This window comes from Spermophilus citellus (assembly GCF_964194105.1).
Source record: "Spermophilus citellus genome assembly, chromosome: 4".
NCBI lineage: Eukaryota > Metazoa > Chordata > Mammalia > Rodentia > Sciuridae > Spermophilus > Spermophilus citellus.
Genome location: NC_138185.1, coordinates 213532403 through 213547421, shown reverse-complemented (window position 1 = coordinate 213547421; position 15019 = coordinate 213532403). Strand labels below are relative to the sequence as shown.

The following is a 15019-nucleotide window of genomic DNA, read 5'->3' as shown; positions in this document are numbered from 1 at the left end:
AAATGATACATTTTAAGGAACTTTTATGAAGAGTGTATGGAGACACTCCTTCCAGACACAGGGTGACTATTACCCCCACCTGCATGGACACCATTTTACAGTCAAAGCATTTGGAACTGTAGAGGTGGATGGGGCCACTGGCTCCTGTAATAAGTGACACCCTAGACTCTGTCTAGGTCTCTTGAGCCCTCATATCTGCTTTCTAAAAGTTTTCTGTTAATTTCTACTATTTTATTATCTTCTAGGGGGTTGTGAAGACTCAGTGTAGATATTTTCATGAACTATTTCTAATCTGCAAGGTTAAGCAAATGAGACAACTAAAATTGTTACAAGTGTATTGTTACAGTTAACTCGGTCTGAATGCCAGGTTCTCCAAGAAAGACATCCAGAATGATCTGCTGTTTAACTTCTACTTAAAGCGGCTTAGACATATTAGTTAACTTGTTTTTATTTACTTATTGATTTTTAAATGTAGGATCCCCTAGAGTTCTAGATTCTAAAGAATTGCTAGCTAGGAGTATCTAAGGTGTCACAACTCACTTTCAAAGAACTACTTTAGTGGCTACAGTTGTGTGACTATTAAAAACAAAAGAGCCATCTCAGGAAAAATTACTCAGAATGTAAGATCTACTTTCTTTTGAATTCTTAAACTACGTGGTTCATGTGCATTGGGCAGATTGGATAAGGGCTGAGCCTCGTTTTCCTCAGCTGTGAAATAAGCATTGACTCTGTCCTGGGAGAGTTTGCTTCTAGAGTGGAAGCGAGATTAACAACACAAAAATTTAACTTCACATTTTACAGGGATGACCTTACTTAGGAACAATCTCTGAAGAAATGAGTGGGACCCGGAGGATAAAACGGACCCAGACAGCTAAAACATGAAGTGAGGAGCATTCCGGGGAGAGGGAACCCAACCGCAAAGGCTGGAAGGTGAGAACAGGGTCATAAGAACTGCAGGATCAGAGAAGGATTTATGCAAGAAAGGTAATGGTCCGGGATGAAAGGAGTGGGGGAAGAAGGCATGTTAAAGACACTACATCTTATTCTAATAACTGAACTTTAATAAGGGGAGTAACTTGGCTCGATTTACCTTTTTAAAAATATTACGTTGGCTACAATTCCGTATGGTGAATGGTTTGACGGGAAGGTCCAGCAAGGACTGGGACCTGTTTGAAGGAGGTAGGCGTGGACTGTGACCGTCCCCCTTTGGGGGAAACGAGGCAAGAAAGCTCAGGTACACGCCCGCAAGTGGGGCGCGTTCAACCTGCGCTCGCTACAACTGTCGGGGACCGCACCCCGCAAGGGCCGAGGGCGGCAGAAGCGAGAGGGGGCCTCGGACCCACCCTGCGGGCAGGAGTCGGTCTCTGCACCGCTTGCTGAGCGCCCGCTAAGAGGCGCTATTACTGCAGGAAGCCGAGGCCGCGGGCACACGACCCCGAACGGAGTCCTCCGGCGGCGCCGCTTCCCTCGCGGTCAGCCTCCAGCCGGGCCACCACGCGCCGGGTTCTCCGGACTCCAGCTCCCCCGCACAGCGAGCCCGGCAGTCAAGGGACGCAGGACTAGAGACCGCGCGCAGCCCACGGCCGCGGGACACGTACCTGACCACACCGCCTCTGCCGCCGCCTCGGCCCCGCCCCGCGCGACGTCTGCGCCTGCGCGCAGTTCAAACGCACTTCGCCGCGGCGCGCGCCTCACCGTCCAGCCGCTTCCCCTTTCGGGAATCTTGCCCTTGGGTCCTAAAGACCCCCATATCCGAAGGGACTGACAGGTTTATTCCTCAAAGGGGGCAGATGGGAGACCTGACCTCCTCTCCCTCCCAGCTCACCTACTGGTGACTTAAAAGAGAGAGAAACAGAAAGGTGGTCAACCCCTTTATAGGGGTTCACATAGCTTCAGGTTCCCAGGGGTCAGCAGTGTGTTTCGAAAGGCGGAGAGAGAAAGAAAAAAAGGTGAGCTGAGATTAAAAGCAGCTGCCAAATGGAAAACCCGTGTCCCGGGAAGAGCGGGCTCGGCTGGGGCTCAGTCTTTAAAAGCCTGCTGTAAAATAAAAAGTTAAACAAGTCCACATCAGACTCAGAACCTCGAATGCCTGCTTCTTTCAAACAGGCATGCGAACGTTCTTTTTAATTTATCGATTTGACAAAATAGAGGGATCACGGATGAACCCATCTGGGAAACGGAACTCTCCCGACGTTCGTCTTTTATAAGGATGTTTGCTATGTCATTTGGACTTGAGGCTGTTTATGCTATTTACTCCTTGGGTCTCCCTCAAACCAGGCATCACTTTCAGAGGGTTGAATGGAAGAAGTCTGTGTAAATGTGCTAACGGCTTCTTTCGTTTATTGAAGATCTCCTTTGTTCCAGACACAGTGCTAGGTGCTGGAGTTATTCGAAGGACAAAACCAACTTACTAACTACCCTGCGTGCTCAAACCAATGACTTGCTGACTTAAACGTGAATCCTGGATTTGGCTCGACTTCTAGGCTTTGTTCATACTCTTTGTGTCTTCTATGAAATCTAGCAAAGCCAGGGACCAACATAATCAAAAGGAATTTATCGCAAGGTTGGCAAAGAATGAAAGAAATCATGAACTTGAGCACATAGGTAAAGCATCTAGGTGCGCTGGGTCTCCCATCGCTTGCAGAGAGTTAAGGGAACTAAGCAGGGGCGGAGCTAAGCGCTGGGGGGCGGGCCTGGGAGCCTCCCCGCCCCTGGCTGGTCCAAGGAAACGTTGTTAAACAAAGCCTGTGGCCTATAGCATTGCGATATCAACGCCAGTGGCTCGGAGACCGTCCAATGGGAGGAGACGTTGGAGCTGCCCGGCGTAGTTCCAGAGCTGCGGTGGGCGTGGCCGAGGGAGGCTGAGAGCGGGGTTCTGGCGGGAGAGGTTCTGGACTAGGTGGTCCGGAACTGGTTGTCTCTGTCGCTATGTTTTTCTCCGAGGCTGGGGCCCGGCGGCGGACGTGGGAAGCCAGCCCCGCGGAACACAAGAAGTTTGTGGAAGTAGGTGTCCGGAACGTGACTCTAAGTTTTGGACTTCAGCTTGGCTCCGGGCATTTCAGTCTCTGTGCTGGCGTCTGGCTCAGCCGGGTTGTTCAGACGAGACCTGGACGACCCTTAGAAGAGTCGTGATTAATGAAAAGCGCAGAGCTGCCTGCTCCTGCTTCTGGCTGCTTCCAAGTTCTTTCTCCACTCCGGTACCCAGCTACGTAGTTTCGAATTTGCATTTCTCCCAGTTCAAAGCCAGCCCCCCAGCCCCGTTGCCTCGCTTTCCTAATTTCCAGGACGGAATTGTGGGTAGAATTTATCCTAAAGGTGAAAACTAATTTGCGTCAGCCCAGCGGTTAAGACCTTGGCACTTCTGGCAGATTTCTTGAGATTTAAAGTTGGGATAATACCACTCTATTTCTAAGCTCTACTGGGCTAAGTTTTAGATTTTAGAGGTTCAAATTTGATAATAATGAAAATAAGGGAACAGTTTGTTTTACTAACTGAAACCATTTAATATTCTTTAGGTATTTAAAGCATGCGATGAAGATAACAAAGGCTACCTAAGCAGAGAGGACTTTAAGGTTGCTTTTGTAATGCTGTTTGGGTACAAGCCCTCCAAGGTAGAGTTTCTTTGTGTACTTGGGGGATGCGGGAGATGCAATATGAATGGATCCTAAGAAAATTGCCAAGGGGTTTTCTTGAGATCTTACAAAGTGCATGGGTGACTTATAAGCTATTTCAGAGGTGTCTCCAGTGCTGAATTTTCCTCTTTCCTCTTAAGGACCCAATTCAAGAATGAATTAGAGATGTCTCATTAGAGCCCACGAAACATATCTCCACCAAGCTGCTAATAGTTACATTAAATATGAGATGCTAGCGAGATGTCAACAGGGAAGATTGGGAGAAGGATGTTGGTAACAGAAGGAATTCACCTAGGAGGTTATCTGCTGTGTCTATTCACATTAAATTAAAACTTTTTTTTGCTTTGTTTAAATTATAAAAATTATACATTCACATAGTAAAAAGAAAATCTCTTTCAACTAGAGGGTCTCAGCTTCTCAGGGTTTACCATTACTAACCAGGTTCTTATGTATTGTTTCAATTTTTTTTTCAAAAATTTCAAAATGACGAACTATATGCATAGTCTTCCATTGAAAACATGGTACATACTATGCCTATTTTATTTTAATGTTTTTCTCACTTAACAATACATCAACCTGAAAGCACACACCACTGCCTCATTTTAAAAATTAGTTGTATAGCCGGGTGCAGTGGCGCACACCTGTCATCCCAGCGGCTAGGGAGGCTGAGGCAGAAGGATTTCAAGTTCAAAGCCATCCTCAGCAAAAGCGAGGTGCTAAACAACTCAGTGACACCCTGTCTCTAAATAAAATACAAAATAGAGCTGGAGATGTGGCTCAGTGGTTGAGTTCCCTGAGTTCAATCTCTGATACCAAAATAATAATAATAATAATAGTGTAATGATCTCTCTCTGGTCATTTTTAAATTTGTTTTCATTATTTTTCATTCCTACAAACATTGCTGCATTGAGCATCCATTTATATCTACATAAACACACAAACACATAGATTTATGTCCTTGTGAATGTGTAATTCCTAGCAGTAGAGCTGCTAGGTTCTGCAATATGTACATTTGCAATTTTGTTTGATATTGCTCTTCAGAAAAGATTGCACCAATTCACCAATGAGAATTGAGCTGAGTCTCAATGAACCTTCTACTTCAGAACAGGTTTCCTGTTCACACAGTCTTTGTGCTGTTCTGCTTGCCTGTTACCTGCATTCTAGAGATGAATGCTTTCTTGTTAAGCATCGGGGTCAAGATGCTGTCCAGATTCAAGAATTAAAACTGCAAAAGGACCTCTTAGAGCTCTGCCTTGAATGCCCTTTCTTATTCTCTTGTTAGACCAAACAGCTCAGCAGTCAGTTCTGCATGCATGGTCTCTACTCTGTCAGATTGCAAGCCTAGTGCAGCCAGGGACCTGTGAAGTCCCACTTCTGCACCCTTCAGAGTGTTGAAATGCTTCACAACACAGTAAATGTGTCCTATTGACCCAGACAGGTTGCATGAGCAACCCAGAGTGCTTATTCGGAGATGCTTAGTTCCTGAAAGGCCAGTTACTGAGCTCATCAGGGCTGGCTCTCTGAAATTGCAGCTCTCCTGTTAACCTGCAGTCATTTCAGCTGGAATTCAAAGCAGATCAGCTGAAAAGACTCAGCCTTTAAAGCATTATATTCAACTGGAAAGCTATCTTGTCTCATTTTGCCTTTATCACCCTCAAGAATATTTACTTCTTTCATTTCAACTTTAGAATTCATAAGGAATGTGATGACAGGTACAGTGATTTGGTAATAGACTGTATGTATACTCCATGAAATTGAACAGATTTTTTACTTCTGAATTGAGGTTTTGGATTTTATTTTTTAGGCAAGTGAAATATTTAGCTGACTAGAGGAAACCAAACAGTAAAGTACTAACATAGCAAATCACCTATATATTTACCAGACATTTGTACAATGAACTTTTATTAAATAGGTGGCATTACATGAAATTTAATAATTTTAAATTTTATACTAGATTGAGAATTGGGATTTAATTTTTGGATATTACTTTGAACATATGAAATATTTACTGACTTTAGTTCAGGAAATTAAATGAGATAACATGTAAAATTCATATAATAGAAAGTATATTTTTGTGTGTGGTGCTGGGGATTGGACACAAGCGAACCCTACCACTGAGTTACACCCCTAGCCTTCTGTTTACTTTGAAACAAGGTCTCACTAAATTGCCCAGGTTGGCCTGGAAATAGCTGAGCTTATAGGCATGTGCTACCCCTCCCAGTAAAAAGGTATATTTTGAAAAAAGTTATTTTAAAAAAAACATAACATACAATAATATAATAAATAACAAAATACTTATATAATAAATAATGAATATACTCTGCCATTGTTTACAGAATGAAATTAAGTGTACCTGTTTAACAAAAGGAACACTTGCTAGTGGCTAGGAAGGTAAAGATGAGTTAAACACAGTCCCTACCTTGAAGTGGTTTACAGTGGAGTGTAGACAGGCAGATAAAACTCTGATAGGTTTCAAGATAGAGAAGAGATTTAAGAACAGGAAGAGAAGGTGACAAAGAAGGTGGGCCTAACTAGAGGTAGTTATAGTAGGAGCCAGGGTGTCATTTTGACTAGAGGAGCTAGGCTACTGTGATGAGAAGGGTGTAGGAGTACTTTGGGGATGTTGAGATGAATTGTGCCCTGGTGTTTGACTGGACATGGTGGTGCTAAAACAGTGGTGTGATCATCAAGACTGTGATGCCACCAAGTAAGAAAATTCAGATGGAGCAGGTCCGCGGGGAGCTGGTGCATTATAGGGCATGCCGAGTTTCAGGTGACTGTGGGAGTTTCAGCTGCATTCACTCAGCAGATGCTGTGCTGACTGTGGAAGTTATGATGGTGAAAATATCTCAGATTTTGCTACCTCTCTTAGATGTAGGAACTGAAATTGGGTGGAGAAGTGAAGGCTAGAGATAGATTTTGGACTCCTTTGTGTATAAGAAGTAGCTCAAAACACAGGGTGAATGGAATTATCAAGGACGATTTTGCAGAAATGTTGTTTGAGGAGCAGTGGTCTGAGGAGAGAACACTGGGGATGTCAACAGTTAAGGGTAGGCAGGAGATTCCATGAAGAATATGGAGTGGGAGCCATTTGGGAGGGCCAAGAGAAGCCAGGAAAATGCAGGGACTCTAAGACTGGAGAATTCCAGACTGAAGGAGAGGAAAGTCTGTCAGATGCTCTCAAGGTTCTAGTCCCCAAAAGTTTATAAAGCCCTTGTAACAATGTGGGGAAATGCTTCATTTTAATATCTGGTGGAATCAGGTCCTCAAACTTTATACAGTGTGTTCTCAAATGTTTTAAATCACATAGGGATTAAGAAAAAAAATCTAGGCTAGACCAAAATGCTAAAAGTAGTTTTCATTGAAGAATTAAATTTTTTTTTTCTTCTTCATAATTAAAAAATTATCATTTTCTATATCAACCAGGGATTACTATTATAATCAGGAAAAATAAAAATAAGGCCATGGAGCCCATTGTAACAATTTCTTGCTTTTGTCTTAAGCAGAAAGGTTGCCTTACAGCTTACGATCTATATGGTACAGCCAAATTGGCTTTATGTGCTTTACACATATTGGTCAATGTTATAAAGTTTTGAGGAACGTTAAAATCTGTAGCTTATTGATGTTGACAGCAAAGTAAAATAACGATTATAGCTGCTGAGCGACTTGTTTGCTGGGTTCAATAAAGATGGTTTCTTATAAAATAAATTCCTTACCCCAAGATTAAGAACTTGCACTGTTAAAACACTTGATAACTTACATGTTGTTATTCTCTCCTTTCTTCTAGATAGAAGCAGATTCTGTGATGTCTTCAAAAAATTCCAGTACTTCTGGTAATATAAATGTTAATTTTAGTTTTAGTACCTTTATTTAGTGACTCACAAAACTAAAATTAAAGACAAGAAAAAAAATAGGTACTATGTGTTGCGTTAAGCACATCTTTATTATTTCTATCACTCAAAAGAAAGTTTTGGGTTTTTAGATTTGATTAATTAGTTTAAAACTAAGATGTGTTTACAGTAGGAAAAATTAAGCCATTGAAAAGCATAAAGACAAAAATGTCACTCATCATATTTTTTGAGCAACTGGGTGAATGGAGGTGACTCTGAATGGGAAGACTGGGGGAGAATGTTTGGAGTGGGGGGAGACTAGAAGTCCAATTTTGTGTTAAGTTTGAGAAATTTCAATCCATTATGTCAAGATAAATTGGGTCTGTATGAATATGGAACTCAGAGGAAAACTGTGGACTAAATAAATTTGGTAGTCATCAGCATGTAGATGGTTTTTAAGTTATGGAATGGATGAGACCACCCTAGAGAGAGAGAGAGAGAGAGGAGGGAGGACTGAGAACCTTAGGAACTGTAACTAATAGTACTCAGAGGATGAGGAAGAGACTAGGTGACTTAGGAATGGCAGTGGGTGGAAAGAAAATCAGCAGTATTTGATCAAAACCCAGGGAAGTGGCTGTTCTAGTGGAGAGACTATGGTCACCATTACCAGATGCTCCTGAAAGGTCAAGTAGCTTAAGAACTGAAGGGTATCTGTTGGAGGTGGTCACCTGGAAGTGTTGGTTATGTCAGCAAGAGGAATTTCAACATATGGTGACGGCTGGAGGCCAGGCTAGAGTGGGTTGAGGATAAATGGAGAGTGATAAAAAGTGACAACAAATAGATAAGTTTTTCAGTAAGTCTGGAATGGCTGTAGATATTTTATTTGTTTTTTTTTAAATATTTTTAATTGTAGATGGACATAATACCTTTATTTTATTCATTTATTTTTACGTGATGCTGAGGATCAAACCCAGTGCCTCACACATGCTAGGCAAGCGTTCTACCACTGAGCCACAACCCCAGCTCTGATTTGCTTTTTTGTTTGTTTGGTTTTTTAAAATGTAAGAACAGGTTTTAAAGCTTAACAGGATGATTTAGTGAAGAAGAACAAGAGAGATAAGAGAGAGAGAGAGAAATCCTTTATGTGAAGGGGATAGGATCCAGAATGTTCTGGAATGGCTTTTCAGTAATGACCTGCATGTGGAAATAAAGCTTACACAGAGTTGCAAAATAAAAGCAATAGAGTATAGCTATGCACTCTACCCAGATTCACTTACTGTTAGTGTTTTCCCCACCTTCATCCTCATCCACAGCCCATAGTGTGCATAATCCTGCATACTTATCTACTTCATAAGTTTATATCAATGCTTCATTTTAATCTAATTTACCATCTATATCCCATTGTTGTCAGTTTTTCTAGTTATATTATTCCCCCTTTACTCTAGGAATTAGTTTTTGGTTTTATATCTCTTTAACCTTCTTTAATTTGAAATGTCTCTGCAGTCGTTTTGTTTTCCCTTTTTGCTTTTCTTGTAACATAGATATTTTTTTAGAACACAGTATGCCCCTTACCTTTTTGTTTTTATTTTTAAAGAACATTCCTCATTTTTTTCAGTTGATATACTTCGTGATTAGACTGGGATCTTGCCTTCCTGGCCAGAATACTGTTTAGATGAATTGCTTTTCTTCTGGGTACTCATCTGAAGGCATATAGTATCCATTTGTGTCTCAAAGATGACATTCATTTCATCACCAGTTAAGATGTTGTTTAATTTCTGCATTGTGTCATTTATTTTTTATTGTCTTCCATTGCAACTAATTGGTAGTCTGTGGAAAGACACTTTTAAGTCAATGCAAATATTCTTCTTCTTGTCAGAATCTCTCCCTAGATTTGATATCCATTTATTATTATTGTCCAATCTAGTTTTGCCATAACGGTTGGAAAATAATGATTTTTCTACTCCCAAAGCCTCCTTCTATCAGCCCTTGACATTCTACTATCAAGAAACTTCTTTCTTTATCTGTCTCTCTGTTATCAATGTGGACTAATGGATTTCTATGTTTTTAATAATTTATAACTCATTACTGTATTAATTATTTTAGTGCTCAGTTCTCACAGATTTGACCAGTGAGTGCCCCTTAAGCCGACTCCTGTGTGTGTTTGACTGGTTTGGCATTTTCTTTCTTTTTAAAAGTCTTTATAATAAATGTTAGATTTATAGAAGAGTTATAGAGATAGTACAGAGAGAGTGCCTGTCTACCTTTAATTCAGTCAGAAGAAGGATTGAGAGATGGAAAACGTTAAAAAAGGTCCTAATAAAACTTTTAAGAGATGAAAACTAGTGAACTTGAAAACAATAGAAACTAACATGAAACACAAAGAGGAAAGAAAAGACTTAAAAAATAAATAGCAGTGAGCAGAATGACTTCGGGGAGCCAAATTGCACAAATGTAAGTGCAATTGGAACTCCCAGTGGAAAGGAGAGAGAGAGGTAGAGGCAGAAAAACATAGTTAAGTAAAAGGAAGGTTTTTCTAAAGTAAATAAAGCTATAAACTTCAGATTCAGTGAAACCCAAGCACAAGAAACTTGGGGGGAAAAAACTATTCCCAGTCACATAATAATGAAATAACTTACAACCAATGATAATGTTAAAAAAAAAAAAAACTATGGGTGAGGGAGACACTTTATATAAAGAGGAACAAAGATAAAGTTAACAGCACACTTTTTATAGGGAATTATTCAAGTCAGGAGACAATAGAGATTATAAAAAAAAATAAAAGAACCTAGAATTCTATGCCAAACAAAATATCTTTCCAAAATGAAAGTAAAAATCAAGACTTTCAGGGCTTGGTGCAATTCAGTGACCCAGCACTGCTTTAAAAAATAATTAAGACTTTAAGTTTTATATGCTGAATTTGTCAAGAGGAGATTTACTTTACAAGAGGTATTAAAGGAAATCATGTAGGCAGAAGAAAGCAGTACCAGATGGAATTCTGGATCTACCCCAAGGAATGAAGAGCACCAGATATAGTAACTACGTGGTTAAATACAAAGTACTTTTTACTATTTAAATATCTTCAGAAGATAATTGGCCAATTAAAGCACAAATAATCATGAATTATGGAGTTTATAATGTTTGAATTAATGATGATAATATCACAAATACCAGTGGACAAATAAATAATGTTGAAAAGTGGGCACAACACAATAATACTGGGTAACTTTAACATGCCTCTGTCACCACTGGATAAATCCTCCAAACAAAAACTAAATAAAGAAGCTATGGAAGTAAAAAATACAATTGATGGGGCTGGGGTTGTGGCTCAGCAATAGAGAGTTCACCTAGCAAGAGTGAGGCGCTGGGTTTGATCCTCAGCACCACGTATAAATACATAAGTAAATAAATAAATAAAGGCATTATGTCCAATTACAACTAAAAAATGTTTTAAAAATACAATTGATAATTTAGACTTAACAAACACATATAGAATATTTCATCCATCAATGACTAAATACACTTCTCAGCAGCACACAGATCCTTCTCTAATATAGATATGTAAGCTATCACATGTTGGCATACAATTGTAATATTACCTTAATGTAATTTTAGCATTGGTATGGTTATTTTGATAGCTCCCTTTCCATTGATATTAATTTTTGTGTTCTTGCTTTTTTCTTGATTAGACTTATTTTTATCAAATTTTAATTGAATTATTTCTTTATTTCATATATTTCTACTCCTACTCTTATTTTTTCCCACCCACACAATTTGAAAATAATTTGTTATTCTAGCTTTTTTCTGATACAAGTACTTTAAGTTATAAATGTGCATCTGAGTACTGTTTCATCCCAGAGATCCTGATATTTTAAGTTTTTGTTATCACTTAGTTCAAAGCAGTTTTTATTTATTTTCTTCCTTGACCGCTAAAATATTTATAAATGTGCCATTTAATTTTGAAATAGTTTATGTGGGGATGGGGTTCTATATATCTTAAGGTGATTGATTTCTAATGTAATAAATCATGCAGGAAACAGTTTGTATGATTTCAGATTAAAAAAATGGAAATCCTTTTTACATTGATTGTATTGGTTACATACAAGTCAAAACTGATCAAACTGCATACTTCAAATATGTGAATTTTATTTTACTTCAATTTTACCTCAATAAAGCTATGGGAGGAAAAAGAGAAAGTGGAATACAGAGGTTTATTGTCTACCTGAGTGGTGTTGATATCACTTGAGAATAGTTACATTTTGAAGATGTGGCTCCTAATAAAGTAGCCACTAAGAGAATACAGCAGAGTGTTAGGACAGAAAAGGGAATAAAATATTTTATTCAAGAGAAGGGCTCTTTCCCATCTTGTAAGATGGTATGTGAAAAAGTTGAGAAGCCAGACACTAAGGAGAAGAAATATGGAGCCCAGAAGGCTGATGCTGTTGGCAAGGTTAAAAAGGGAGAACCTACAGACGAGAAACCCAAGAAAGGGAAGCTCCTCTGCAGCCGAAACCCAGTCCTGGGAGGAATTGGCAGATACTCCAGGTCTGCTGTGTATTCCTGAAAGCCCACGTACGAGAGGAAGTACTCAGCTGCTAAGTCCAAGGCTGAAAGGAGAAGGTTCTTGCTACCAGTCAGTGGTGACAAGAACCGTGGTTCCAGGGTGGTTAAACTTCTGACTGAAGATGTGCCACGAAAGCTGTTGAGCCACCACAAGAAACCCCCAGTCAGCATGTGGGAAACTGGGAGCCAGCACCACTCCTGGACCATCTTGATCATCCTCACTGGGTGCCACAGAGGCCAGAGTGGTTTTCCTGAAGCACCTGAGTTGGGCTTGCTATTTGTGATGGGACTTCTTTCCCTCAATCAAGTTCCTCTGCGGAGAACACACCAGAAATTTGTTATTGCTGCCTCTTCAAAGATTGATATCAGCAACGTGAAAATCCCAAACACCTCACTGATGCTTACTTCAAGAAGAAGTGTGGATGCCCAGACACCAGGAAGGTGCAATCTTCAACACAGACAAGCAAAAGACAAGATTATAGAGCAGCGCAGAAAGTTGTGGACTCACAAATTTTACCGCAAATCAAAGCCATTCCTCAGCTCCAGGGCCACATGTCATCCATTGTGGGTTTATCCTTAAAAACTTCTTACCAAGAACCTAATTAAATAACTGAAATATTTTAAAAAAAGAAGATAGGAACTAAGAATAGATGGAAATAGACAAATAAAGACAAATAGCAATATAATAGAATAATACCTAACCACATATACTATTTTTATTACATGGAAATGGTCTCAACAGCTGAATTAAAAGGCAGATACTGTCAGGTTGGACCAAAAAAGTAGGACCTGACCCTGTGCTGCCTGCAAGAAGCCTACTTTAAATATAAAGGCACATAAAGGTCAAAAATAAAAGGGTGAAAAAAATATATGTCGTACTAACTCTAATCAAAGGAAAGCTCAAGTAGGTATGTTAATATCAGATGAAGTTGACTTCAGGAAAGGGAATAGTACCAGGGACAGGAAGAGGCATTTCATAATGATAAAGTGTCAGTTCATCAAGAGGATTAAACAGTTCTAAACCTTTATATCTCTAATAATGAAAATTCAGAATTTATGAAACAAAAACTGAGAGGAAAAATTGGGCAAATCCATAACAATGGTAGGAGATAGCAACATTTCTATCAATAACAAAGCAGTTAGACATAAAATCATTAAGTCCATAGAAGGCTTGAACAAGACTGACAAGTTTCCCTTTCAACATCAGAGAACACACTCTCTTTTTAAAAATTTTTTTTAGTTGTACATGGACACAATTCCTTTATTTTATTTATTTATTTTTATGTGGTGCTGAGGATCGAACCCAGTGCCTCACACATGCTAGGCAAGTACTCTACCACTGATCTATGTACAGCTCCAGCCCCGAGAACACATTCTCTTTAAGTCCACACAGTCATAAGATTGATCATAAGCTGATCCATTAAATATAAATGTGGATATTTGGTGAATAGCATATTTCTAAATAACTCATCCGTCAAAAAAAGTCAAGAGACAAAAATTAGAAAGTTCTTTGACTTAAAATGAAAAGTCAACATTTTTCAAATGTTATGGGATGCCTTAAAAATAGGACTTGGAAAGTCATAACATTAATAATTTCTGAGACACAGGTTATCTATATCCAGAATGAGAGATGATATTGTGAATTCCACAGTTATTTAAAGGAAATGGCATTATGAACAACTGTATGCCAACAATTTGACAACTTAGATGAAATGACCAGATTTCTTGAAAGATTAAAAATGACTAGAGCTCACTCAAGGAGAAATAGGTAACCTGAATAGTTCTATCTCTATAAAAAGAAATTTAATTTGTAGTTAAAACCCTTCCCACAAAGAAGACTCTAGGACCAAGCAACTTTACTGGGGAATTCTACCAAATACAAAAGGAAAAATAATACTGACAGTGCTTCAAAACCTTTGATTCACATTTTCTGTTGTCTCTCTTCTAAACATTTATTAAGTCTGGGTACTATTTCTCTGGATATTTGTTACAATTATTATCTCTGCTTCTGCATATTGTGAAATTTTATATTTAAAATATTAAATGTAAAAAGCAGAGGTGATGTTTTCTGCACATAATACTTTTTTTGTTTTGTATATAATGGGTACTACAAGTTATAGTTTCTTTCACTTAGACTTGTGTTGTTAACAATTGGGAATCTTATTTTGGCAAATTTTATGTAAATATTAGTTGCATAGATTATATTTGCTGATGGAAGGATCATTGAAAACTTAATGTCAGCCTTGTTTCTTTACTAAATGACCATTTCACTTACTATGTCAAAGTCACTTTCTATTGCATGAAACATGGTGGCATGATATATTTTTTTTAAAATATTTTTTTGTAGTTGGACACTGTACTTTAATTTACTTATTTTTATGGTGCTGAGGATCAAACCCAGTGTCTCGCACATGGGGCAAGCACTCTGCCACTGAACCACAACCCCAGCACCAGCAAGATATTTTTAATCTGGTTAAATATTACTTCATGTCTAATATATCAGATGGTAAGATATCTTATTGATATTTAAATTGGAAATTCATTATGTTTGTATACAAGTTTAGAGATCCTATATGATATTATTTTTTATAATATTATTACTAGAAGAACATGTTTTGGACATAATCCCTAATTTCTCCAAACTTTGAATTTACTGAAAATTTTGATACCTTCAAATATTCAAAATACTGTTTCTTTAATGTTCAGTTAGTTTAACATCTTTGTGAATTATTTTCTACATTTTTTTCCATGGTGTTTGTATGTGAGTATTTCTAGTCTACAAGGAGTTCTGACTTCTGCAGAAGAATTTCCCACATTCTTCATGTTGATAGGGTGTTGATTTTTAGGAGCCCTTCCCCTGCTTGTTATATGGTATTTCTCTGTTGGTGACTTCTCTGATTTGTTGCTGAAGGCACCCACCTTATCATTATTCTCAAAGATTTTCTTTCTTATTTATGATTTCTTTCTTTCTTATTTCTTTCTGATTTTGAATTAAGG

The 15019-nt window shown here is 38.7% G+C and overlaps 2 protein-coding genes and 1 pseudogene across 7 annotated transcripts in view; 2 read left to right on the top strand and 1 right to left on the bottom strand.

Moving 5' to 3' along the window:
- The window catches only part of TDP1 (tyrosyl-DNA phosphodiesterase 1), a 76507-nt gene extending 74871 nt beyond the window's left edge, over positions 1-1636 (bottom strand). The window contains exon 1 of one of the 4 annotated variants that reach the window (XM_081290653.1): positions 1599-1636. The gene's annotated coding sequence lies outside the window, so the exon portion shown is untranslated. Of the gene's footprint in view, positions 1-1090; positions 1578-1598 lie in introns of those variants that run through there. The other 3 variants (XM_081290656.1, XM_081290654.1, XM_081290655.1) reach the window with 3 other exon arrangements.
- Positions 1637-2845: 1209 nt separating this feature from the next.
- Positions 2846-15019, top strand: part of EFCAB11 (EF-hand calcium binding domain 11) — a 180766-nt gene continuing 168592 nt past the window's right edge. For both annotated transcript variants that reach the window (XM_081291942.1, XM_081291941.1), the window contains exons 1-3: positions 2846-3003; positions 3516-3611; positions 7420-7465. In XM_081291942.1, coding sequence (XP_081148068.1) covers positions 2929-3003; positions 3516-3611; positions 7420-7465 — 217 coding nt within the window. In that variant the 5' untranslated portion in view covers positions 2846-2928. The remainder of the gene's footprint in view (positions 3004-3515; positions 3612-7419; positions 7466-15019) is intronic.
- Positions 11832-12628, top strand: LOC308647381 (large ribosomal subunit protein eL6-like; annotated as a pseudogene). Its single transcript has one exon. The product of its transcript is annotated as a large ribosomal subunit protein eL6-like (transcript).